Source organism: Anomaloglossus baeobatrachus, chromosome 3 (assembly GCF_048569485.1).
Source record: "Anomaloglossus baeobatrachus isolate aAnoBae1 chromosome 3, aAnoBae1.hap1, whole genome shotgun sequence".
NCBI lineage: Eukaryota > Metazoa > Chordata > Amphibia > Anura > Aromobatidae > Anomaloglossus > Anomaloglossus baeobatrachus.
In genome coordinates, this window is record NC_134355.1 from 18,664,480 (window position 1) to 18,690,345 (window position 25,866).

Below are 25,866 nucleotides of genomic sequence, written 5' to 3' on the forward strand. Positions count from 1 at the left end.
CCGCCCCCGGCGCCTCTGTCCTCTGGTAACCCCGTTGTGGTGCACAGAGAGGCGGCATGTATCGCGCAGCATTCCCCGCAGTGTCCTGGAAACACCCCGGCCCTCGCTGGAGCTTTGTGTACTTGGAGCCGGTGTTGTGTAGACTGCGCTGCCGTCCTCAGCGCCTCTCGCCCGCGGGTGATTCCAGGTGACTTCCTGTCTGAATTCCAGGCATGACTGATAGCAGCGCTCCGTGCTGCTCCGCTCCTGCCCTCCGCAGAGGAGGCGACTGCAGGGGGCGGCGCGGGGGCACATTCTGGGATATAACAGCATGTAAAATCCGCACAGAACCGCTGCAGCCAGCGCTGTGTAAACATTGCAGAGTTTTTCTATTTTCTATATGTGGATATTTTTGGGGTTTTTTAGGTGAACGTGCTGTCAGATTTTTCCGTTCTAAACCATATAGTGTCCCAAGCCCAAACGGAGAATGGAAAAACCTGATCACAGGATCCCTTTAAAAAGACGATAAATTCAGCCATGTTGGAAACTTTTTAACATGAACTTCCCCTTTAAGGTTCTGCTATTGCAGCCGGAGGAGGTGAGTAATAATGCTCCTCCATCGCTCCCAAATGTGCATCTAATGCTTTCTAGGCCTTTCAGACGTATAGGATGGGCGATAAGCAGCGGCAGGTCAGCAGCGTGCGGGGGACGCGGTCAGCAGCGTGCAGGGGATGCGGTCAGCTGTGTGCGGGGGACGCGGTCAGCAGCGTGCAGGGGATGCGGTCAGCTGTGTGCGGGGGACGCGGTCAGCAGCGTGCAGGAGACGCGGTCAGCAGCGTGCAGGAGACGCGGTCAGCAGTGTGCGGGGGACGCGGTCAGCAGCGTGCGGGGGACGTGGTCAGCAGCGTGCGGGGGGCGCAGTCAGCAGCGTGCGGGGGACGCGGTCAGCAATACAGGGGACGCGGTCAGCTGTGTGCGGGGGACGCGGTCAGCAATACAGGGGACGCAGTCAGCAGCGTGCGGGGGACGCGGTCAGCAGTGTGCGGGGGACGCGGTCAGCAATATAGGGGACGCGGTCAGCATCAGCAGTGTGCGGGAGACGCGGTCAGCAGCGTGCGGGGGACGCGGTCAGCAGTGTGCAGGGGACGCGGTCAGCAATATAGGGGACGCGGTCAGCATCAGCAGTGTGCGGGGGACGCGGTCAGCAATACAGGGGACGCGGTCAGCAGCGTGCGGGGGATGTAGTCAGCTGTGTGCGGGGGACGCGGTCAGCAGTGTGCGGGGGACGCGGTCAGCAGTGTGCAGGGGACGCGGTCAGCATTGCGGCCATTTGTAAGATAACAGAGTGGTACTCCCCTGTAAGATGTCGGCAGCAGTGGCCGCTGTGGGTGAGACCTCAGCCGGTGTGCGGGCGGTGTAGAGCGTCACGGTGACTTGTTGTCCCTGGCATGAGACGTTCTGCTTCAGGAGATGGCAGTAATTATCTGTACAGAATCGGTCATTAATAACCTGCACGGTTTTCAAGCCGTAGAAAAGCCCCCGTGAAGGTCGAGAGTAGGACGCCGCGTCCCTGCCGCTGAGGGTCCTACACACTGACGACTGCGGGGGCCGCGGGTAACTACAGGACGCAGTCATCACCTTTGCTATGAGAAGGGCAGAATATATCAGTAAATGTGCAGATATTCTATGTAACTACTGTCAGAATTCGGGGTGCAGGACGTCACAGCGGGGCCTACAGGGGCCGTACACTTATTGGGTGTTGGCTAATATTTTAGGATCGCGTCTGTCAGGTTCAAATGGGTTTCAGGGGTTAAATTCCCATGCAGCTTTGGGTGTGATTGGAGTATCGGCCGGATTGCTGCACAATGACTGGATTTGGAGTATCAGGTTTGTGTCTCCCGTCGTTTGCTCTCAGCATCAGCCGTGTGCAGTTCTGTGTCCGGACGCTGGATGGTGCAGCGCTCTCTCCCCCTCTCCTAGCACCGTCTGTGAATTGCCCTCGGTGATGTAGAGGGAGGGTTGTGCTCTTGTCCAGCAGGGGGCAGGTTTTCTGCTCATCTGTCCATACTGATCTTTCCCTGATTGTCGTCTTCTGTCTGTGTCTTCGCAGTTGACCTCCCTCTGTTCTTCCCCCGGGATCAGCCCATGCTGACGTTCCAGTCCGTCTACCACTTCACCAACAGCGGGCAGCTGTACTCGCAGGCCCAGAAGAACTATCCGTACAGCCCCCGCTGGGACGGCAACGAGATGGCAAAGAGAGCAAAGTAAGAAACACACCGCCCCTTTAATGTTTATTGTTATCCAGTACTATGACCATTAGTATATCATTAATATCAGATCAGTGGGGGACAACCACCAGCACCCCCATAAATCAGCTGTTAGTACGCTCCGCGGCGGGGTCAGACAGCGCCCTACACTGTGCAGTGGCCGTTCTCGGTACTGCAGCTCTGATCCATTGCAGTGAAGGGTATCTGAGCATGATGAGTACTCCCAGCAGCCGCGGGACCTGCTACAACCAGGTGCCGGACCCTTAACACTCGGATATTCATGTCCCCCTAAAGGAACTGCCCATAATATCATAGTTCTGCACAACCCCTTTAATTGTTGATATGAATGTTTCCCCCAGTCATCAGCCGCACATTGCAATGCCGTGAGTTCTGGCCCAACTATTAGAAGGGTCCCCAGACTATTAGCAGATGATCCATATGGATGAGTGGCGGTAAAAGGTCAGTATCTCTACAGCGCCCCCGCAGGAGATGTGAAGCATTGCGCACTGATCACATATCCATCTCTCTATAACTGACCTCCCCTTTAATGCAGACACACAGCACACCTCTCCCCCGGCAGATACAGCGCTCACTGCTGGATCACTGTAATCACTATGTATAAGGCAATGGCCGACACCCGGCTTTTACAGGATGGAATAATCTTAGGATCGGTGCTGTCGGCTTATCTGTAACAGGTGAGTATCCCCGACCCAACTATGGGGGCTGCAGACCCAGCGCCAAGACCCCCATCACCACCATTCACCCTGAGGATGCCCCCACCATGAGGAGCTGCGGACCCAGCAACAAGACGTGTACCGGTATCTGAACCCTCAGCTTCACCATTCACCCCAAGGATTCCCCCACCATAAGGAGCTGCAGACCCAGCAACAATACATGGACCTGCATCTGAGCCCTCAGCTCCACCATTCACCTTGAAGATGCCCCCACCACAAGGAGCTGCGGACCTAGCAACAAGACGTGTACCTGCATCTGAGCCCTCAGCTCCTCCATTCACCCCGAGGATACCCCCACCATAATGAGATGCGGACCCAGTAACAAGACGTGTACCTGCATCTGAGCCCTCAGCTCCTCCATTCACCCCGAGGATACCCCCACCATAATGAGATGCGGACCCAGTAACAAGACGTGTATCTGCATCTGAGCCCTCAGCTCCACCATTCACCTTGAAGATGCCCCCACCACAAGGAGCTGCGGACCTAGCAACAAGACGTGTACCTGCATCTGAGCCCTCAGCTCCACCATTCACCCCGAGGATTCCCCCACCATAAGGAGCTGCGGACCCAGCAGCAAGACGTGTACCTGCATCTGAGCCCTCAGCTCCTCCATTCACCCCGAGGATACCCCCATCATAAGGAGCTGCAGACCCAGCAACAAGACGTGTACCTGCATCTGAGCCCTCAGCTCCTCCATTCACCCCGAGGATGCCCCCACCATAAGGAGCTGCAGACCCAGCAACAAGACGTGTACCTGCATCTGAGCCCTCAGCTCCACCATTCACCCCGAGGATTCCCCCACCATAAGGAGCTGCGGACCCAGCAGCAAGATGTGTACCTGCATCTGAGCCCTCAGCTCCTCCATTCACCCCGAGGATACCCCCATCATAAGGAGCTGCGGACCCAGCGCCAAGACATGTACCTGCATTTGAGCCCTCAGCTCCTCCATTCACCCCGAGGATACCCCCACCATAAGAAGCTGCGGACCCAGCGGCAAGACGTGTACCTGCATCTGAGCTCTCAGCTCCTCCATTCACCCCGAGGATACCCCCACCATAAGAAGCTGCGGACCCAGCGGCAAGATGTGTACCTGCATCTGAGCCCTCAGCTTCACCATTCACCCCGAGGATGCCCCCACCATAAGGAGCTGGGGACCCAGAACCAAGACGTGTACCTGCATCTGAGCCCTCAGCTCCTCCATTCACCCCGAGGATGCCCCCACCATAAGGAGCTGCGGTCCCAGCAACAAGACGTGTACCTGCATCTGAGCCCTCAGCTCCTCCATTCACCCCGATGATGCCCCCACCATAAGGAGCTGCGGACCCAGCAACAAGACGTGTACCTGCATCTGAGCCCTCAGCTCCACCATTCACCCCGAGGATGCCCCCACCATAAGAAGCTGCAGACCCAGCAACAAGACGTGTACCTGCATCTGAGCCCTCAGCTCCTCCATTCACCCCAAGGATACCCCCACCAAATGAGCTGCGGACCCAGTAACAAGACGTGTACCTGCATCTGAGCCCTCAGCTCCTCCATTCACCCCGAGGATTCCCCCACCATAAGGAGCTGGGGACCCAGAACCAAGACGTGTACCTGCATCTGAGCCCTCAGCTCCACCATTCACCTTGAAGATGCCCCCACCACAAGGAGCTGCGGACCTAGCAACAAGACGTGTACCTGCATTTGAGCCCTCAGCTCCACCATTCACCCCGAGGATACCCCCACCATAAGAAGCTGCGGACCCAGCGGCAAGACGTGTACCTGCATCTGAGCCCTCAGCTTCACCATTCACCCCGAGGATGCCCCGACCATAAGGGGCTGCGGACCCAGCGCCAAGACATGTACCTGCATCTGAGCCCTCAGCTCCTCCATTCACCCCAAGAATACCCCCACCAAATGAGCTGCGGACCCAGTAACAAGACGTGTACCTGCATCTGAGCCCTCAGCTCCTCCATTCACCCCAAGGATTCCCCCACCATAAGGAGCTGGGGACCCAGAACCAAGACGTGTACCTGCATCTGAGCCCTCAGCTCCACCATTCACAACGAAGGATTCACCCACCATAAGGAGCTGCGGACCCAGCAGCAAGATGTGCACCTGCATCTGAGCCCTCAGCTCCTCCATTCACCCCGAGGATACCCCCACCATAAGGGGCTGCGGAGCCAGCAACAAGACATGAACCTGCATCTGAGCCCTCAGCTCCACCATTCACCCTGAGGATTCCCCCACCATAAGGAGCTGTGGACCCAGCAGCAAGACGTATACCTGCATCTGAGCCCTCAGCTCCACCATTCACCCCGAGAATTCCCCCACCATAAGGAGCTGCGGACCCAGCAGCAAGATGTGTACCTGCATCTGAGCCCTCAGCTCCTCCATTCACCCCGAGGATACCCCCACCATAAGGGGCTGCGGAGCCAGCAACAAGACATGTACCTGCATCTGAGCCCTCAGCTCCACCATTCACCCCGAGGATCCCCCATCATAAGGAGCTGTGGACCCAGCGCCAAGACATGTACCTGCATCTGAGCCCTCAGCTCCTCCATTCACCCCGAGGATACCCCCACCATAAGAAGCTGCGGACCCAGCGGCAAGACGTGTACCTGCATCTGAGCCCTCAGCTTCACCATTCACCCCGAAGATGCTCCCACCATAAGGGGCTGCGGACCCAGCGCCAAGACATGTACCTGCATCTGAGCCCTCAGCTCCTCCATTCACCCCGAGGATACCCCCACCATAAGAAGCTGCGGACCCAGCGCCAAGACGTGTACCTCCATCTGAGCCCTCAGCTTCACCATTCACCCCGAGGATGCCCCCACCATAAGGGGCTGCGGACCCAGCAACAAGACATAGACCTGCATCTGAGCCCTCAGCTCCTCCATTCACCCCAAGGATACCCCCACCAAATGAGCTGCGGACCCAGTAACAAGACGTGTACCTGCATCTGAGCCCTCAGCTCCTCCATTCACCCCAAGGATTCCCCCACCATTAGGAGCTGGGGACCCAGAACCAAGCCGTGTACCTGCATCTGAGCCCTCAGCTCCTCCATTCACCCCGAGGATGCCCCCACCATAAGGAGATGCAGACCCAGCAACAAGACGTGTACCTGCATCTGAGCCCTCAGCTCCACCATTCACCCCGAGGATGCCCCCACCACAAGGAGCTGCGGACCCAGCAACAAGACATGGACCTGCATCTGAGCCCTCAGCTCCACCATTCACCCCGAGGATGCCCCCACCATAAGGAGCTGCAGACCCAGCAACAAGACGTGTACCTGCATCTGAGCCCTCAGCTCCACCATTCACCCCGAGGATGCCCCCACCACAAGGAGCTGCGGACCCAGCAACAAGACGTGTACCTGCATCTGAGCCCTCAGCTCCACCATTCACCCCGAGGATGCCCCCACCATAAGGAGCTGCGGACCCAGAACCAAGACGTGTACCTGCATCTGAGCCCTAAGCTCCTCCATTCACCCCGAGGATGCCCCCACCACAAGGAGCTGCGGACCTAGCAACAAGACGTGTACCTGCATCTGAGCCCTCAGCTCCACCATTCACCCCGAGGATTCCCCCACCATAAGGAGCTGCGGACCCAGCAGCAAGACGTGTACCTGCATCTGAGCCCTCAGCTTTTCCATTCACCCCGAGGATACCCCCACCATAAGGAGCTGTGGACCCAGCGCCAAGACATGTACCTGCATCTGAGCCCTCAGCTCCTCCATTCACCCCGAGGATCCCCCATCATAAGGAGCTGTGGACCCAGCGCCAAGACATGTACCTGCATCTGAGCCCTCAGCTCCTCCATTCACCCCGAGGATCCCCCATCATAAGGAGCTGTGGACCCAGTGCCAAGACATGTACCTGCATCTGAGCCCTCAGCTCCTCCATTCACCCCGAGGATCCCCCATCATAAGGAGCTGTGGACCCAGTGCCAAGACATGTACCTGCATCTGAGCCCTCAGCTCCTCCATTCACCCCGAGGATACCCCCACCATAAGAAGCTGCGGACCCAGCGGCAAGACGTGTACCTGCATCTGAGCCCTCAGCTTCACCATTCACCCCGAGGATGCCCCCACCATAAGGGGCTGCAGACCCAGCGCCAACACATCTGAGCCCTCAGCTCCCCCATGCGCCCACCACAGACCTTACTGATCGGCCCCTTTAAGGTTTTTTTATGATGTTTGCAGTAATTACTCTTTATGGAGCCGGCGCCGCCCCTCGTGCGAGGAAGCATCTGTGTGTAATTTGGTGTACCCGGACCCTCTGCCAGCAGACTGCATGCACGGTGCCTGGGTTCACGGGTTAATTTGCTGACAGATGTAACAGCGCGAGGGTTAACGAGAGCAGACAGCCGCCGACATCACACGGCGCTAATCCGGAGCGTGCAAGGACCTGTACACGCCCGCCATGGAAATGCCCGCTGCTTGTCACTGCGCCGGCGGGATGAAGGGGTTAATGCCGCGATCTGGTGGCCCCTCGTAGGGACGTTCACACCAGCGGCTTCTTCCCCAGCAGATGCCGAGCGCTGACGGTCCCCAGCAAGTCACGTCTCGTGCCGCGAAGCGTATAATTACGCCGCGCTGTGACAGCGCTATTTTAGGAGCAGCTTTCACTTCCAGCTCCAGGAGGAGCGGAGGATTAGGCCTTAATTATCCCGTCCTCATTGTATCACTGATAGCCTTCACCCATAATCCTCCACTTACATGACACTAATGCCGGCTGTGCGCGCCGCCCCCGCGCCTCACCAGAGGCTGCGAACAACAAAGAGCCCGGAATCTCGACAAAGAGCCCGGAATCTCGACAAAGAGCCCGGAATCTCGACAAAGAGCCCGGAATCTCGACAAAGAGCCCGGAATCTCGACAAAGAGCCCGGAATCTCGACAAAGAGCCCGAATCTCGACAACAGCCCAGAATCTCGACAGAGAGCCCGGAATCTCGACAGAGAGCCCGGAATCTCGACAGAGAGCCCGGAATCTCGACAGAGAGCCCGGAATGTCGACAGAGAGCCCGGAATGTCGACAGAGAGCCCGGAATCTCGCCAAACAACCCGGAATCTCGCCAAAGAGCCCGGAATCTCGACAGAGTGCCCGGAATCTCGACAGAGTGCCCGGAATCTCGACAGAGAGCCCGGAATCTCGACAGAGAGCCCGGAATCTCGACAGAGTGCCCGGAATCTCGCCAAAGAGCCCGGAATCTCAACAGAGCCGGCATCTTGTTTTTGCATTTGCGATTTTGTTGCAAAGCAAAAAAAATAAAGTGTGGATCGGTTGCAAATCGTTGTTTGCGCGGTCGGTAAAAACTGCACAATCTGCAAAACGTCTTCTGCAGCGGCGGTAAAAAAAACGCGGAAGATTTTATCGCGGAGCGGCATCTGAAATCCGCAGTGACTGCGCAGCGCACTTACAATATATTTCCCATTTTTCAGCAAATTGTGCGGTAATATACACAGATTACCGTATTTTCGAGCCCTCGAGTGAGCGGATGGGAAGTCACGGCTCTTGGAAGAAAGGGAAAAGTATAAAAATTGGCACCGACAGGACGGGGTTAAAAATAACTATTACCCCCTTCCCCTAGAGCAGTGGTGCGGCCGTGCATGCTGGGAGTTGTAGTTCCTCCGGAGAGGTGTAGTTCAGGATCGCCACCTTTTTTTTTTTTTTTTGTTCTGTCTTTTCCCCTTTTTGTTATTTTTTCGGCTCTTGCTCCGACTTGTCCCGAGACCTGGAAAACTTGTTTGTGATTATACCGAACACCCAAAACAACCTGTTCTTGGCCGCGTGACAGGAGGGTTTGCCCCGGCCGCGGATGCCGTGATTATCACAGCTGGGCTGGTGTTTGCGTTCAACTCCCAAGAAGTAACCTTTAGACTCGGCTCCGGGCCCCCGGGGCTCCGAAAAGCCAGCGGGGGTCACGGAGCTTCTATATCCAGAGGTCGAATGGTCGGAGGTCTCCCGTACAGGTCGGAGGTTCCCTGTACTGGTCGGAGGTCCCCTGTACTGGTCGGAGGTCCCCTGTACTGGTCGGAGGTCCCCTGTACTGGTCGGAGGTCCCCTGTACAGGTCGGCGGTCCCCTGTACAGGTCGGCGGTCCCCTGTACAGGTCGGAGGTCCCCTGTACAGGTCGGAGGTCCCCTATACAGGTCGAAGGTCCCCCGTACTGATCTGGGAGGTCTCCCGTACTGGTCTGAGGTCCCCCGTACTGATCTGAGGTCCCCCGTACTGGTCTGAGGTCCCCCGTACTGGTCTGAGGTCCCCCGTACTGGTCTGAGGTCCCCCGTACTGGTCTGAGGTCGCCCGTACTGATCTGGGAGGTCGCCCGTACTGGTCTGAGGTCCCCCGTACTGGTCTGAGGTCCCCCGTACTGGTCTGAGGTCCCCCGTACTGGTCTGAGGTCCCCCGTACTGGTCTGAGGTCGCCCGTACTGGTCTGAGGTCGCCCGTACTGGTCTGAGGTCGCCCGTACTGGTCTGAGGTCGCCCGTACTGGTCTGAGGTCGCCCGTACAGGTCGGAGGTCCCCCGTACAGGTCGGAGGTCCCCCGTACAGGTCTGATGTCCCCCGTACTGGTCTGAGGTCGCCCGTACAGGTCTGAGGTCGCCCGTACTGGTCTGAGGTCGCCCGTACTGGTCTGAGGTCGCCCGTACTGCTCTGAGGTCGCCCGTACTGCTCTGAGGTCGCCCGTACTGGTCGGGGAGGTCGCCCGTACTGGTCAAGGAGGTCGCCCGTACTGGTCGGGGAGGTCGCCCGTACTGGTCGGGGAGGTCGCCCGTACTGGTCGGGGAGGTCGCCCGTACTGGTCGGGGAGGTCGCCCGTACTGGTCGGGGAGGTCGCCCGTACTGGTCGGGGAGGTCGCCCGTACTGGTCTGAGGTCGCCCGTACTGGTCTGAGGTCGCCCGTACTGGTTGGGGAGGTCACCTGTGCTTGTCATAGTCAATAAAGCTTGGAAAATGAACGAGAGTCACAGCAGTGGCCGCACATGCTCAGTAGTGCTTCTTTCACACATGGCGGTTTCGGACCCCTATTTGTTCTGCTCAGGGGGAATCCCAGTAATAAGACATCTGCATAGGTTATATATGTTGTTTATAGAACAAGCCTTTTAATCATATTTTTGTATGGAATCCCCCTTTAAGATTTAAAGGTACACTTCCAAAGATTGCTTTGTATTACGCCCTTTACTCCAGTCACAACCAGAGCTGCAGTCAAAGTTCTACTAATTGGCCTTTAGACCTCAGGCCTGTACACCTCGGTGCGGCCCACTGCTGGGGCAGTGTCTATATACACCCCGCTGCAGTGCATCCAGGCTATGCACAGTGCCGACGTATAGAGATAAAGAATCACAGTGCGGTAAAGTGAAATACAGGGACTTGTGTCTGAACATAGTCATGTGTCCAACTACACAGCAGAGAGGAACACCAAGAGGCATTCAGCAGAATAGTGACCGCAGCTCTGGAGGATAAGACATGATGTAACAGCAGAATGGTGAATGCAGCTCTGGAGGATAAGACATGATGTAACAGCAGAATTGTGAGTGCAGCTGTGGAGGTGACTGGAGGATAAGACCTGATGTAACAGCAGAATAGTGACTGCAGCTCTGGAGGATAAGACATGATGTAACAGCAGAATGGTGAATGCAGCTGTGGAGGTGACTGGAGGATAAGACCTGATGTAACAGCAGAATAGTGACTGCAGCTCTGGAGGATAAGACCTGATGTAACAGCAGAATGGTGAATGCAGCTGTGGAGGTGACTGGAGGATAAGACCTGATGTAACAGCAAAATGGTGAATGCAGCTCTGGAGGATAAGACATGATATAACAGCAGAATGGTGAGTGCAGCTGTGGAGGATAAGTCATGATGTAACAGCAGAATGGTGAGTGCATCTCTGGAGGATAAGACATGATGTAACCAGAATGGTGAGTGCAGCTGTGGAGGTGACTGGAGGATAAGACCTGATGTAACAGCAGAATAGTGATTGCAGCTCTGGAGGTGACTGAAGTACAAGACATTATATAATTATTATTATTTTTATTAATTAAACCTTGCTCCGTACAGTATAAGCACGGCCGGTGCTATATATAAACTTCATAAAATTTCAGCTAATTATGTATCTAGGTTACATTACAAAACAGAGCGAACCCATAATCTAACAAATAACAAGTGCATGTGATCATCTGATCTGACCCGGAGTGGAACCGACGCTCAATACCCCCGGACAGTCCACTCCTAATACAGAGAGCAAACCCTGAACAGCAGAAGAATACCCAGAGGAGACCACGAAATGCCCAGAGACGGACGATAGAAAGCTCACGCCATGCAGAAAGAGCAAGAGAGAAAGGACCGGAGAGAGAGAAAGGACAAGAGAGATAAGAGGGAGAGGATCGGAGAGGGAGAAAGAGGACTGGAGAGAGAGAGAGAGAAGGGACCTGGAGAGAGAGAGGACAAGAGAGAGAGAGGGGAGGAACGGAGAGAGAAGGGACCTGGAGAGAGAGAGGACCGGAGAGAGAAGGGACCTGGAGAGAGAGAGGACCGGAGAGAGAAGGGACCTGGAGAGAGAGAGGACCGGAGAGAGAGAGGACCGGAGAGAGAAGGGACCCGGAAAGAGAAGGGACCTGGAGATAGAGAGGACCGGAGAGAGAAGGGACCTGGAGAGAGAGAGGATCGGAGAGAGAGAGAGAAGGGACCTGGAGAGAGAGAGGACCGGAAAGAGAAGGGACCTGGAGAGAGAGAGGACCGGAGAGAGAAGGGACCTGGAGAGAGAGAGGACCGGAGAGAGAAGGGACCCGGAAAGAGAAGGGACCTGGAGAGAGAGAGGACCGGAGAGAGAAGGGACCTGGAGAGAGAGAGGATCGGAGAGAGAGAGAGAGAAGGGACCTGGAGAGAGAGAGGACCGGAGAGAGAAGGGACCCGGAAAGAGAAGGGACCTGGAGAGAGAGAGGACCGGAGAGAGAAGGGACCCGGAGAGAGAAGGGACCCGGAGAGAGAAGGGACCCGGAGAGAGAAGGGACCCGGAGAGAGAAGGGACCCGGAGAGAGAAGGGACCCGGAGAGAGAAGGGACCCGGAGAGAGAAGGGACCCGGAGAGAGAAGGGACCCGGAAAGAGAAGGGACCTGGAGAGAGAGAGGACCGGAGAGAGAAGGGACCTGGAGAGAGAGAGGACCGGAGAGAGACGGGACCCGGAGAGAGAAGGGACCTGGAGAGAGAGGACCGGAGAGAGAAGGGACCTGGAGAGAGAGAGGACCGGAGAGAGAAGGGACCCGAAGAGAGAAGGGACCCGGAAAGAGAAGGGACCCGGAGAGAGAAGGGACCCGGAGAGAGAAGGGACCCGGAGAGAGAAGGGACCCGGAAAGAGAAGGGACCCGGAGAGAGAAGGGACCCGGAAAGAGAAGGGACCCGAAAAGAGAAGGGACCCGGAGAGAGAAGGGACCCGGAGAGAGAAAGGACCCGGAAAGAGAAGGGACCCGGAAAGAGAAGGGACCCGGAAAGAGAAGGGACCCGGAGAGAGAGAGGACCGGAGAGAGAGAGGACCGGAGAGAGAAGGGACCTGGAGAGAGAGAGGACCGGAGAGAGACGGGACCCGGAGAGAGAAGGGACCTGGAGAGAGAGGACCGGAGAGAGAAGGGACCTGGAGAGAGAGAGGACCGGAGAGAGAAGGGACCCGGAGAGAGAAGGGACCCGGAAAGAGAAGGGACCCGGAGAGAGAAGGGACCCGGAGAGAGAAGGGACCCGGAGAGAGAAGGGACCCGGAAAGAGAAGGGACCCGGAGAGAGAAGGGACCCGGAAAGAGAAGGGACCCGAAAAGAGAAGGGACCCGGAGAGAGAAGGGACCCGGAGAGAGAAAGGACCCGGAAAGAGAAGGGACCCGGAAAGAGAAGGGACCCGGAAAGAGAAGGGACCCGGAGAGAGAGAGGACCGGAGAGAGAAGGGACCTGGAGAGAGAGAGGACCGGAGAGAGAGAGAGAAGGGACCTAGAGAGAGAGAGGACCGGAGAGAGAAGGGACCCGGAGAGAGAAGGGACCCGGAGAGAGAAGGGACCCGGAGAGAGAAGGGACCCGGAAAGAGAAGGGACCTGGAGAGAGAGAGGACCGGAGAGAGAAGGGACCCGGAGAGAGAAGGGACCCGGAGAGAGAAGGGACCCGGAGAGAGAAGGGACCCGGAGAGAGAAGGGACCCGGAGAGAGAAGGGACCCGGAGAGAGAGAGGACCGGAGAGAGAAGGGACCCGGAAAGAGAAGGGACCTGGAGAGAGAGAGAGGACCGGAGAGAGAAGGGACCTGGAGAGAGAGAGGACCGGAGAGAGACGGGACCCGGAGAGAGAAGGGACCTGGAGAGAGAGGACTGGAGAGAGAGAGGACCGGAGAGAGAAGGGACCTGGAGAGAGAAGGGACCCAGAGAGAGAAGGGACCCGGAGAGAGAAGGGACCCGGAGAGAGAAGGGACCCGGAGAGAGAAGGGACCCGGAGAGAGAAGGGACCCGGAGAGAGAAGGGACCCGGAGAGAGAAGGGACCTGGAGAGAGAAGGGACCTGGAGAGAGAAGGGACCCGGAGAGAGAAGGGACCCGGAAAGAGAAGGGACCCGGAAAGAGAAGGGACCCGGAAAGAGAAGGGACCCGGAAAGAGAAGGGACCCGGAGAGAGAAGGGACCCGGAGAGAGAAGGGACCCGGAGAGAGAAGGGACCCGGAAAGAGAAGGGACCCGGAGAGAGAGAGAGGACCGGAGAGAGAAGGGACCTGGAGAGAGAGGACCGGAGAAAGAAGGGACCGGAGAGAGAGAGAAGGGACCAGAGAGAGGAAATCCAAGAGAGAATAGACCATGGGAGCAGGGAAACACAAAGAGAGAATGTACTATAATACTGCTCCTATGTTCAATAATATAACTACTATAATACTGCCCCTATGTACAAGAGTAGAACTACTATAATACTGCCCCCTATATACAAGAATATAACTACTATAATACTGCCCCCTATGTACAAAAATATAACTACTATAATACTGCCCCCTATGTACAAGAATATAACTACTATAATACTGCCCCTATGTACAAGAATATAACTACTATAATACTGCTCCTATGTTCAATAATATAACTACTATAATACTGCCCCTATGTACAAGAATATAACTACTATAATACTGCCCCTATGTACAAGAATATAACTACTATAATACTGCCTCCTACATACATGAATATAACTACTATAATACTGCCCCTATGTACAAGAATATAACTACTATAATACTGCCCCCTATATACAAGAATATAACTACTATAATACTGCCCCTATGTACAAGAATATAACTACTATAATACTGCCTCCTACATACATGAATATAACTACTATAATACTGTCCCTATATACAAGAATATAACTACTATAATACTGCTCCCTATGTACAAGAATATAACTACTATAATACTGCCTCCTACATACATGAATATAACTACTATAATACTGTCCCTATATACAAGAATATAACTACTATAATACTGCCCCCTATGTACAAGAATATAACTACTATAATACTGTCCCTATGTACAAGAATATAACTACTATAATACTGCCCCCTATGTACAAGAATATAACTACTATAATACTGCCCCCTATATACAAGAATATAACTACTATAATAATGCCCCCTATATACAAGAATATAACTACTATAATACTGCCCCCTATATACAAGAATATAACTGCTACAATGTATTAGTTTTTGCACCTCCTATGCACAGTGACAAGCTGCGGTATTTCGGATGGAGTCATCATTAATGTGAGGTGACTCCTTATTTCGGGCACTCTGGAGATTAGGAGCGTTTACCTGTTAATCCTGTTATTATAAGGTGGAAATGCTGTTGTCTCACAAATCTGTAATTCTCCTTATTAATGTGACTCTGCGCTGTGTAGGATTAGGGGCTGTGCAGGTTACGTATTTCCTCTGCTCTTTTTGCCACTGATCACTTCACGCTGATGATGATGATGATGATGATGATTCACTGCGCTCCGTCTTTATGGTCTTGATGGGCCGGTCTATGCCATATTAGCCATTAGCCCTATAGGGACATTAATGTGTCCTTTATAGATGATTAAACTCCTCAGTTTTGCTGTCTATCCTCCATACTGCTTTTAGTAAGTATTTATCTCGCCTCAGTGCTGGATGCACAGTTACACTGCTCAGTGTGTATGTACATTTTCCTCCATACTGCTGCAGTTTTCTAGTAAGTGCTTGTGTTACCCTAATGCTAGATTCACAGCTACACTGCTCAGTATAATGGCCTTCTTGCTGTTGCTGGATTCCCAACTATATGGCTCAGTGCTGCTGTATGATGTCCTCCATGCTGCTGCTTCTAGTAAGTGATTTATCTCACCCAGTGCTGGATTCAAAGATACAATGCTCAGTACTGCTGTATAGTGTCCCCTGTGTACTGCTGCTCACTAGTGTTTTATCTCACCCAGTGCTGGATTCACATCTACACTGCTCAGTACTGCTGTGTAATGTCCCCTGTGTACTGCTGCTCACTAGTAAGTGTTTTATCTCACCCAGTGCTGGATTCACATCTACACTGCTCAGTACTGCTGTGTAATGTCCCCTGTGTACTGCTGCTCACTAGTAAGTGTTTTATCTCACCCAGTGCTGGATTCACATCTACACTGCTCAGTACTGCTGTGTAATGTCCCCTGTGCTACTGCACCTTACTAGTTAGTGCTTTATCGCACCCAGTGGTTGATTCACGTCTACACTGCTCAGTACTGCTGTATAATGTCCTCCATGCTATTGCTCTATAATGTCCTCCATGCTGCTGCTGTATAATGTCCTCCATGCTGCTGCTGTATAATGTCCTCCATGCTGCTGCTGTATAATGCCCTCCGTGTTGCTGCTGTATAATGCCCTCCATGCTGCTGCTGTATAGTGTACTCCGTGCTGCTGCTGTATGGTGTACTCCGTGCTGCTGCTGTATAATGTCCTCCATGCTGCTGCTGTATAATGTCCTCCATGCTGCTGCTGTATAATGTCCTCCATGCTGCTGCTGTATAGTGTACTCCGTGCTGCTGCTGTATAATGTCCTCCATGCTGCTGCTGTATAATGTCCTCCATGCTGCTGCTGTATAGTGTACTCCGTGCTGCTGCTGTATAGTGTCCTCCATGCTGCTGCTGTATAATGTCCTCCATGCTGCTGCTGTATAATGTCCTCCATGCTGCTGCTGTATAATGTCCTCCATGCTGCTGCTGTATAGTGTACTTCGTGCTGCTGCTGTATAATGTCCTCCATGCTGCTGCTGTATAGTGTACTTCATGCTGCTGCTGTATAATGTCCTCCATGCTGCTGCTGCTTCTCACCATGAGCTACATAGAGTCAGGAGCGCAGGAATCCCTCATGTCTGTGTGTGCTGTGTATGGGAGACATCATAGCAGGGAGTCTGCACCCACCAGCTCAGAGACAACTGAACATTAGCTAGCACCCCCGATAGTCTCCTGAATCTGCAGGCGTGGGTCGAGCAGGGGGATGTGGCCGATCTGATCAGTTTTTCTATCACACAGCCGTGTCAGGGGCGATGATGTCTCTGCACCGATCCTTTGTCCTTCTCTCTGTTTTCTCTTCTGGTTGGTAACCCCCCCTCCCCCCATTTCTTTCTTTTCAGGGCTTATTTCAGAAGTTTTGTGCCTCAGTTCCAAGAAGCCGCATTTGCCAACGGGAAGCTGTAATCGACCAGACAAAGCGCTCCGGGGTCCTCCGTAAACTATTATGATTTTTTTTTGTACAAAAATAAATAAAAATAAGAAACAATATCTCCTGTCTTTGTTTTCCTGCAGCTGCATCCCCCTATTCCCCCGTACCCCTCCGCAGTCCCCGGGACATCGCAGTCTCATGGCTGCACATACAGTATATGTATACTACACACCCGCCTCTGCAGTGTACCAGGATATAAGAAGTTAATTCCGCTCTGCCAATGGAGGAGACCCGGATAGAAGAATAAGTAGACTATTAGTCTCCGCGTTTCGGAGCGAAAGCTTCTTCTTCTTCAGGACAAAAAACTGCAAAATCATCCAGACATTACTCCTGTTTAACCCTTTAAGGGATCGTCCATATTCAGGGTCAAAATGGAGAAGAATGACCCAAGTCCTAAAATTTGTGGAAGACGAGAATCCAGAAATCTTTATATTGGTAAAGGCTTCTTAAAGGAGAACAGAGCCTGTTATTATATACAGTCATATGAAAAAGTTTGGGCACCCCTATTAATGTTACCCTTTTTTCTTTATAACAATTTGGGTTTTTGCTATTTCAGTGTCATATATCTAATAACTGATGGACTGAGTAATATTTCTGGATTGAAATGAGGTTTATTGCACTAACAGAAAATGTGCAATCCGCATTTAAACAAAATTTGACCGGTGCAAAAGTATGGGCACCTCAATATAAAAGTGACATTGATATTTTGGAGATCCTCCTTTTGCAGAAATCACAGCCTCTAGTCGCTTCCTGTAGCTTTTAATGAGTTCCTGGATCCTGGATGAAGGTAGATTTGACCATTCCTGTTTACAAAACAATTCCAGTTCAGTTAAGTTTGATGGTCGCCGAGCATGGACAGCCGCTTCACATCATCCCACAGATTTTCAATGATATTCAGGTCTGGGGACTGGGATGGCCATTCCAGAACATTGTAATTGTTCCTCTGCATGAATGCCTGAGTAGATTTGGAGCGGTGTTTTGGATCATTGTCTTGCTGAAATATTCATCCCCTGCGTAACTTCAACTTCGTCACTGATTCTTGCACATTATTGTCAAGAATCTGCTGATACTGAGTTGAATCCATGCGACCCTCAACTTTAACAAGATTCCCGGTGTCGGCATTGGCCACACAGCCCCAAAGCATGATGGAACCTCCACCAAATTTTACTGTGGGTAGCAAGTGCTTTTCTTGGAATGCCGTGTTTTTTTGCCTCCATGCATAACGCCTTTTTGTATGACCAAACAACTCAATCTTTGTTTCATCAGTCCACAGGACCTTCTTCCAAAATGTAACTGGCTTGTCCAAATGTGCTTTTGCATACCTCAGGCGACTCTGTTTGTGGCGTGCTTGCAGAAACGGCTTCTTTCGCATCACTCTCCCATACAGCTTCTCCTTGTGTAACGTGCGCTGTATTGCTGACCGATGCACAGTGACACCATCTGCAGCAAGATGATGCTGCAGGTCTTTGGAGGTGGTCTGTGGATTGTCCTTGACTGTTCTCACCATTCTTCTTCTCTGCCTTTCTGATATATTTCTTGGCCTGCCACTTCTGGGCTTAACAAGAACTGTACCTGTGTTCTTCCATTTCCTTACTATGTTCCTCACAGTGGAAACTGACAGTTTAAATCTCTGAGACAACTTTTTGTACCTTCCCCTGAACAACTATGTTGAATAATCTTTGTTTCCAGATCATTTGAGAGTTGTTTTGAGGAGCCCATGATGCCACTCTTCATAGGAGATTCAAATAGGAGAACAACTTGCAAGTGGCCACCTTACATACCTTTTCCCATGATTGGATACACCTGCCTATGAAGATCAAAGCTCAATGAGGTTACAAAACCAATTTAGTGCTTTAGTAAGTCAGTAAGAAGTAGTTAGGAGTGTTCAAATCAAGAAATTGATAAGGGTGCCCATACTTTTGCACCGGTCAAATTTTGTTTAAATGCGGATTGCACATTTTCTGTTAGTGCAATAAACCTCATTTCAATTCAGAAATATTACTCAGTCCATCAGTTATTAGATATATGAAACTGAAATAGCAAAAACCCAAATTGTTATAAAGAAAAAAGGTTACATTAATAGGGGTGCCCAAACTTTTTCATATGACTGTACACTGCATCTATTATACGATGTAGCAGAGCTGAGTGCGTCAAGTAATATTGTACTGTTTTACATGGGACTGCAGGAAACCCTGTTATCACCGTGTGTTATTGGGCCCAGGAGAGAGGCGACTGACAACTTCGGCTCTGCTACATCCAGTTCGTGGTTCTGAGTCTCGGCCGCTCCTCTGCTGCACGGTCTATGGGAGTCTGATCTCCTGCCTCCTTACAGGCTCAGAGAGCTGCTCGATCCGTCCACCATGCTTTACACTGAAACTTCTCATTTAAAATGACAGTCTGCTGCAGTTTTTATTATGTGACCCCTGGAAACAATGAATGTGGTACAGTCGTGGGGAAACCAAAGTCTTTACTTCTTTCCGGACGGTCTGAACCCCATATACAAATATACAAGTTTCCAGGATATTGGTGGAGGTTTTATCTTCCTCATTACCATTTGTAAGCGTCACAATCATTGCAGGTTTCCCGCTACTGTTTTGGGTATTTTTATGCAGTAGGAGAAAAAAAAATGAAAATGGAAACCATCAGCAAGCAGCTGTGTAATATTCTTTAGTTGTTCTTATTGATTTCGGGGGTGATTGGCTCATTCGCAGCCATACTGGAGATCGGTCACCGGACTGAGGGAAGGTTCTTGTGTTAATGATCGTCAATAAAATCAGTCAACAGCAAGTGCCCTGCTTACTGATGGTTTCCATTGAGCATCATATTGTATTCTACATTGCAGAGAGTGAAAACCTTCAATTGCAGAGCTGCGGGGTGTTATATCCCTGCCCTGCTCTCTAGAGGACAGCACCCCGGCCATTACACCGACGCGTCCCTTTAATTAACCACCTGTAGTCCCCCACCCCATCATCCCCTGAAAAGACACACTCTGACATTGTAGCAATTGGTTTTATCTGTTACTAGCAAAGCTATCACGATGGCCTCCACTCACCGTCACAAGCCTCACCCAGCCTCCTACAGTCCTGAACACGCTGTTATAGTGATACATGGATGTAACAGCAACCAGAGAGCTTCACCAGTACATCACAAGCCAAATCTTATCCTGTATCTCTGTATACAGGGAGCTCCCCCTAGTGGTGGCTGCAGACAGGATCTTATCATGTATCTCTGTATACAGGGAGCTCCCTCTAGTGGTGACTGCAGACAGGATCTTATCATGTATCTCTGTATACAGGGAGCTCCCCCTAGTGGTGGCTGCAGACAGGATCTTATCATGTATCTCTGTATACAGGGAGCTCCCCCTAGTGGTGGCTGCAGACAGGATCTTATCATGTATCTCTGTATACAGGGAGCTCCCCCTAGTGGTGGCTGCAGACAGGATCTTATCATGTATCTCTGTATACAGGGAGCTCCCCCTAGTGGTGGCTGTAGACAGGATCTTATCATGTATCTCTGTATACAGGGAGCTCCCCCTAGTGGTGGCTGCAGACAGGATCTTATCATGTATCTCTGTATACAGGGAGCTCCCCCTAGTGGTGGCTGCAGACAGGATCTTATCATGTATCTCTGTATACAGGGAGCTCCCCCTAGTGGTGGCTGCAGACAGGATCTTATAATGTATCTCTGTATACAGGGAGCTCCCTCTAGTGGTGGCTACAGACAGGATCTTATCATGTATCTCTGTATACAGGGAGCTCCCCCTAGTGGTGACTGCAGACAGGATCTTATCATGTATCTCTGTATACAGGGAGCTCCCCCTAGTGGTGACTGCAGACAGGATCTTATCATGTATCTCTGTATACATGGAGCTTCCCCTAGTGGTGGCTGCAGACAGGATCTTATCATGTATCTCTGTATACAGGAAGCTCCCCCTAGTGGTGGCTGCAGACAGGATGTTATCATGTATCTCTGTATACAGGGAACTCCCCCTAGTGGTGGCTGCAGACAGGATCTTATCATGTATCTCTGTATACAGGGAGCTCCCCCTAGTGGTGGCTGCCGACAGAATCTTATGTATCTCTGTATACAGGGAGCTTCCCCTAGTGGTGGCTGCAGACAGAATCTTATCATGCATCTCTGTATACAGGGAGCTCCCCTAGTGGTGGCTGCAGACAGGATCTTATCATGTATCTCTGTATACAGGGAGCTCCCCCTAGTGGTGGCGCAGACAGGATCTTATCATGTATCTCTGTATACAGGGATCTCCCCCTAGTGGTGGCGGCAGACAGAATCTTATCATGTGTCTCTGTATGCAGGGAGCTCCCCCTAGTGGTGGCTGCAGACAGGATCTTATCATGTATCTCTGTATACAGGGCGCTCTCCCTAGTGGTGGCTGCAGATAGGATCTTATCATGTATCACTGTATACAGGGATCTCCCCCTAGTGGTGGCGGCAGACAGGATCTTATCATGTATCTCTATATACAGGGAGCTCCCCCTAGTGGTGGCTGCAGACAGGATCTTATCATGTATCTCTGTATACAGGGAGCTCCCCCTAGTGGTGACTGCAGACAGAATCTTATCATGTATCTCTGTATACAGGGAGCTCCCCCTAGTGGTGACTGCAGACAGGATCTTATCATGTATCTCTGTATACAGGGAGCTCCCCCTAGTGGTGACTGCAGACAGGATCTTATCATGTGTCTCTGTATACAGGGAGCTCCCCCTAGTGGTGGCTGCAGACAGAATCTTATCATGTATCTCTGTATACAGGGAGCTCTCCCTAGTGGTGGCTGCAGACAAGATCTTATCATGTATCTCTGTATACAGGGAGCTCCCCCTAGTGGTGGCTGCAGACAGGATCTTATCATGTATCTCTGTATACAGGGTGCTCCCCCTAGTGGTGGCTGCAGACAGGATCTTATCATGTATCTCTGTATACAGGGTGCTCCCCCTAGTGGTGGCTGCAGACAGGATCTTATCATGTATCTCTGTATACAGGGAGCTTCCCCTAGTGGTGGCTGCAGACAGGATCTTATCATGTATCTCTGTATACAGAAAGCTCCCCCTAGTGGTGGCTGCAGACAGAATCTTATCATGTATCTCTGTATACAGGGAGCTCCCTCTAGTGGTGGCTGCAGACAGGATCTTATCATGTGTCTCTGTATACAGGGAGCTCCCCCTAGTGGTGGCTGCAGACAGGATCTTATCATGTATCTCTGTATACAGGGAGCTCCCCCTAGTGGTGGCTGCAGACAGGATCTTATGTATCTATATACAGGGAGCTCCCCCTAGTGGTGGCTGCAGACGGGATCTTATCATGTATCTCTGTATACAGGGAGCTCCCCCTAGTGGTGGCTGCAGACAGGATCTTATCATGTATCTGTATACAGGGAGCTCCCCCTTGTGGTGGCTGCAGACAGGATCTTATCATGTATCTCTGTATACAGGGAGCTCCCCCCAGTGGTGACTGCAGACAGGATCTTATCATGTATCTCTGTATACAGGGAGCTCCCCCTAGTGGTGACTGCAGACAGGATCTTATCATGTATCTCTGTATACAGGGAGCTCCCCATAGTGGTGACTGCAGACAGGATCTTATCATGTATCTCTGTATACAGGGAGCTCCCCCTAGTGGTGGCTGCAGACAGGATCTTATCATGTGTCTCTGTATACAGGAGCTCCCCCTAGTGGTGGCTGCAGACAGGATCTTATCATGTATCTCTGTATACAGGGAGCTCCCCCTAGTGGTGGCTGCAGACAGGATCTTATCATGTATCTTTGTATACAGGGAGCTCCCCCTAGTGGTGGCTGCAGACAGAATCTTATCATGTATCTGTATACAGGGAGCTCCCCCTAGTGGTGGCTGCAGGCAGGATCTTATCATGTATCTCTGTATACAGGGAGCTCCCCCTAGTAGTGGCTGCAGGCAGGATCTTATCATGTATCTCTGTATACAAGGAGCTCCCCCTAGTGGTGGCTGCAGGCAGGATCGTATCATGTATCTCTGTATACAGGGAGCTCCCCCTAGTGGTGGCTGCAGACAGGATCTTATCATGTATCTCTATACAGGGAGCTCCCCCTAGTGGTGGCTGCAGACAGGATCTTATCATATATCTCTGTATACAGGGAGCTCCCCCTAGTGGTGACTGCAGACAGGATCTTATCATGTATCTCTATGCAGGGAGGTCCCCCTAGTGGTGGCTGCAGACAGGATCTTATCATGTATCACTGCATACAGGGAGCTCTCCCTAGTGGTGGCTGCAGACAGGATCTTATCATATATCTCTGTATGCAGGGAGCTCCCCCTAGTGGTGGCTGCAGACAGGATCTTATCATGTATCACTGCATACAGGGAGCTCCCCCTAGTGGTGGCTGCAGACAGGATCTTATCATATATCTCTGTATGCAGGGAGCTCCCCCTAGTGGTGGCTGCAGACAGGATCTTATCATGTATCACTGTATACAGGGAGCTCCCCCTAGTGGTGGCTGCAGACAGGATCTTATCATGTATCTCTGTATACAGGGAGCTCCCTCTAGTGGTGACTGCAGACAGGATCTTATCATGTATCTCTGTATGCAGGGCGCTCCCCCTAGTGGTGACTGCAGACAGGATCTTATCATGTATCTCTGTATACAGGGAGCTCCGCCTAGTGGTGGCTGCAGACAGGATCTTATCATGTATCACTGTATACAGGGAGCTCCCCCTAGTGGTGGCTGCAGACAGGATCTTATCATGTATCTCTGTATACAGGGAGCTCCTCCTAGTGGTGGCTGCAGACAGGATCTTATCATGTATCACTGTATACAGGGAGCTCCCCCTAGTGGTGGCTGCAGACAGGATCTTATCATGTATATCTGTATACAGGGAGCTCCCCCTAGTGGTGGCTGCAGACAGGATCTTATCATGTATCTCTGTATGCAGGGAGCTCCCTCTAGTGGTGGCTGCAGACAGGATCTTATCATGTATCACTGCATACAGGGAGCTCCCCCTAGTGGTGGCTGCAGACAGAATCTTATGTATATCTGTATACATTTTTTTTCTATCTTGTGGAATTTCTTGATCATTTTATGTCATATTTTTCAAATTTGGGCACAAGGTTCATGAATTTTATGTATATTAAAAATGCTTTTTATTTTTGTCTTTAGAAGATAATCCGGTAACATAACCCAGTTTGCGCAAAAATATGTATTATTGGCTCCGCTTCTCTTCAGGCTGGTTGTGTGGATTCCTATAGATTTTTCTATACATGATGCATATGAAAGTCGAGTAATCCGACCGCCCAGAAGTCACCATTATAAAAGTCACCGCGCCTCCCTCGATCGGGCCATCATCCGCCTTTACGAGAGCTTCAAGATTTATGCTGTAATGCTTCTGTCTTCTTTACAGCCTGTAAATATACGTTTATGCGTTACACTAAAGACTTCTTAAAAATTCACTCCTTGAGTCCACCCTCACGTCCGGATCCTGCCCTCCACATCTTTCACCTCCTTTCCTATTCTTCTATTTTTCTTTCCTTTCCATCCCTCTTCCCCACTTTCCTTCCATCTTTTCATTCCTTCCTTCCTTCATTTCCACCATTCATTTTGCTTTCCTTTTCATTTCCTTCCTTTCCTTCAACATTCCTTTCACCTATTCCTTTCCTTTCCCCTTCATGTTTTTTCTCCCTTTCATTTTTTTTCTTTTCCCCTTAATTCCTTTCCGCCTTTCTTTTACCTCTTCTTCCTTTCGTTTCCCCTTCATTCATTCCCCCATTCCTTTTCATTCCTTCCTTTCCTTTCCCCTTCATTCTTTTCCTCCACTCCTTTTCTTCCTTTCCTTCCTTTCCCCTTCATTCCTTTCTTCTATTCCTTTCCTTTCTCCTTTATTACTTTCCTCCCTTCCTTCCTTTCCCTTTCTTTCTTTTTCTCCTTTTTTTTCCTTTCCCCTCATTCCTTTCCTCCATTCCTTTTCCTTCATTATTTTTTTTTCCTTTCTTTCTTTTCTTTCCCCTTCATATTTCCTCCATTCCTTTTACTTTTCTTACTTCCTGTTTTTCCTTTTCCCTTCATTCCTTTACTCAATTTATTTTCCCTTCCTTTCCACCATTCCTTTTGCTTTCCTTTTCTTTTCCTTCTTTTCACCTAATCCTTTTCCTTTACCCTTCATTCCTTTCCTTTCCCCTTCATTCATTTCCTCTTTCTTTTCCTTTCCTTCCTTCCTCACATCTTTACTTTCCCCCATTCCTTTTATCCTTCATTCCTTTCCTTTACCCTTCATTCCTTTTTTTATTGATCATTCCTTTCCTCCATTCCTTTTCATTTCTTTCCTTTCTTTCCTCTTCATGCCGCTAATCCATTCATTTTCTTGTTCATTCCTTTCCTTCTTTTTCTTTCCCCTTCATTAAATTCCTCCAATCCTTTTCCTTACCTTTGCCCTACGTTCCTTTCATCCCTTACTTTTCCTTCATTCCTTTCCTTTCCTCTTCATTCCTTTCCTTTCCTCTTCATTCCTTTCCTCCATTCCTATTCCTTCTCTTCCCCTTCTGCCTCTTCCTTCCTCTTCTGCCTCTTCCTTCCTCTTCTGCCTCTTCCTTCCTCTTCTGCCTCTTCCTTCCTTCCTCTTCTGCCTCCTCCTTCCTTCCTCTTCTGCCTCTTCCTTCCTTCCTCTTCTGCCTCTTCCTTCCTCTTCTGCCTTTTCCTTCCTCTTCTGCCTCTTTCTTCCTCTTCTGCCTTATCCTTCCTCTTCTGCCTCTTCCTTCTTCTTCTGCCTCTTCCTTCCTCTTCTGCCTCTTCCTTCCTCTTCTGCTCCTTCCTTCATCTTCCTTCCTTCTGCCTCTTCCTTCCTTCCTCTTCCTTCCTTTCTCTTCTGCCTCCTTCTTCCTCTTCTGTCTCTTCCTTCCTCTTTTATCTCTTCCTTCCTTCCTCTTCTATCCCTTCCTTTCTCTTCTGCCTCTTTTTTCCTTTCTCTTCTGCCTCTTCCTTCCTCTTCTGCCTCTTCCTTCCCCTTCTTCCTCTTCTTCCCCTTCCTTCCTCTTCTGCCTCTTCCTTCCTCTTCATTCCTCTTCTTCCTCTTCTGCCTCTTCCTTCCTTCCTCTTCTGCCTCTTCCTTCCTTCCTCTTCTGCCTCTTTCTTCCTCTTCTGCCTCTTTCTTCCTCTTCTGCCTCTTTCTTCCTCTTCTGCCTCTTCCTTCCTC

The 25,866-nt window shown here is 51.3% G+C and overlaps 1 protein-coding gene across 4 annotated transcripts in view; it reads left to right on the forward strand.

Annotated features, from left to right (window-relative positions):
- BABAM2 (BRISC and BRCA1 A complex member 2) overlaps positions 1 to 16,751 on the forward strand; it is a 177,084-nt gene extending 160,333 nt beyond the window's left edge. For all 4 annotated transcript variants that reach the window (XM_075337923.1, XM_075337925.1, XM_075337926.1 and 1 more), the window contains exons 11-12: positions 2,090 to 2,243; positions 16,604 to 16,751. In XM_075337923.1, coding sequence (XP_075194038.1) covers positions 2,090 to 2,243; positions 16,604 to 16,667 — 218 coding nt within the window. In that variant the 3' untranslated portion in view covers positions 16,668 to 16,751. The remainder of the gene's footprint in view (positions 1 to 2,089; positions 2,244 to 16,603) is intronic.
- The last annotated feature ends 9,115 nt before the right edge of the window (positions 16,752 to 25,866 follow it).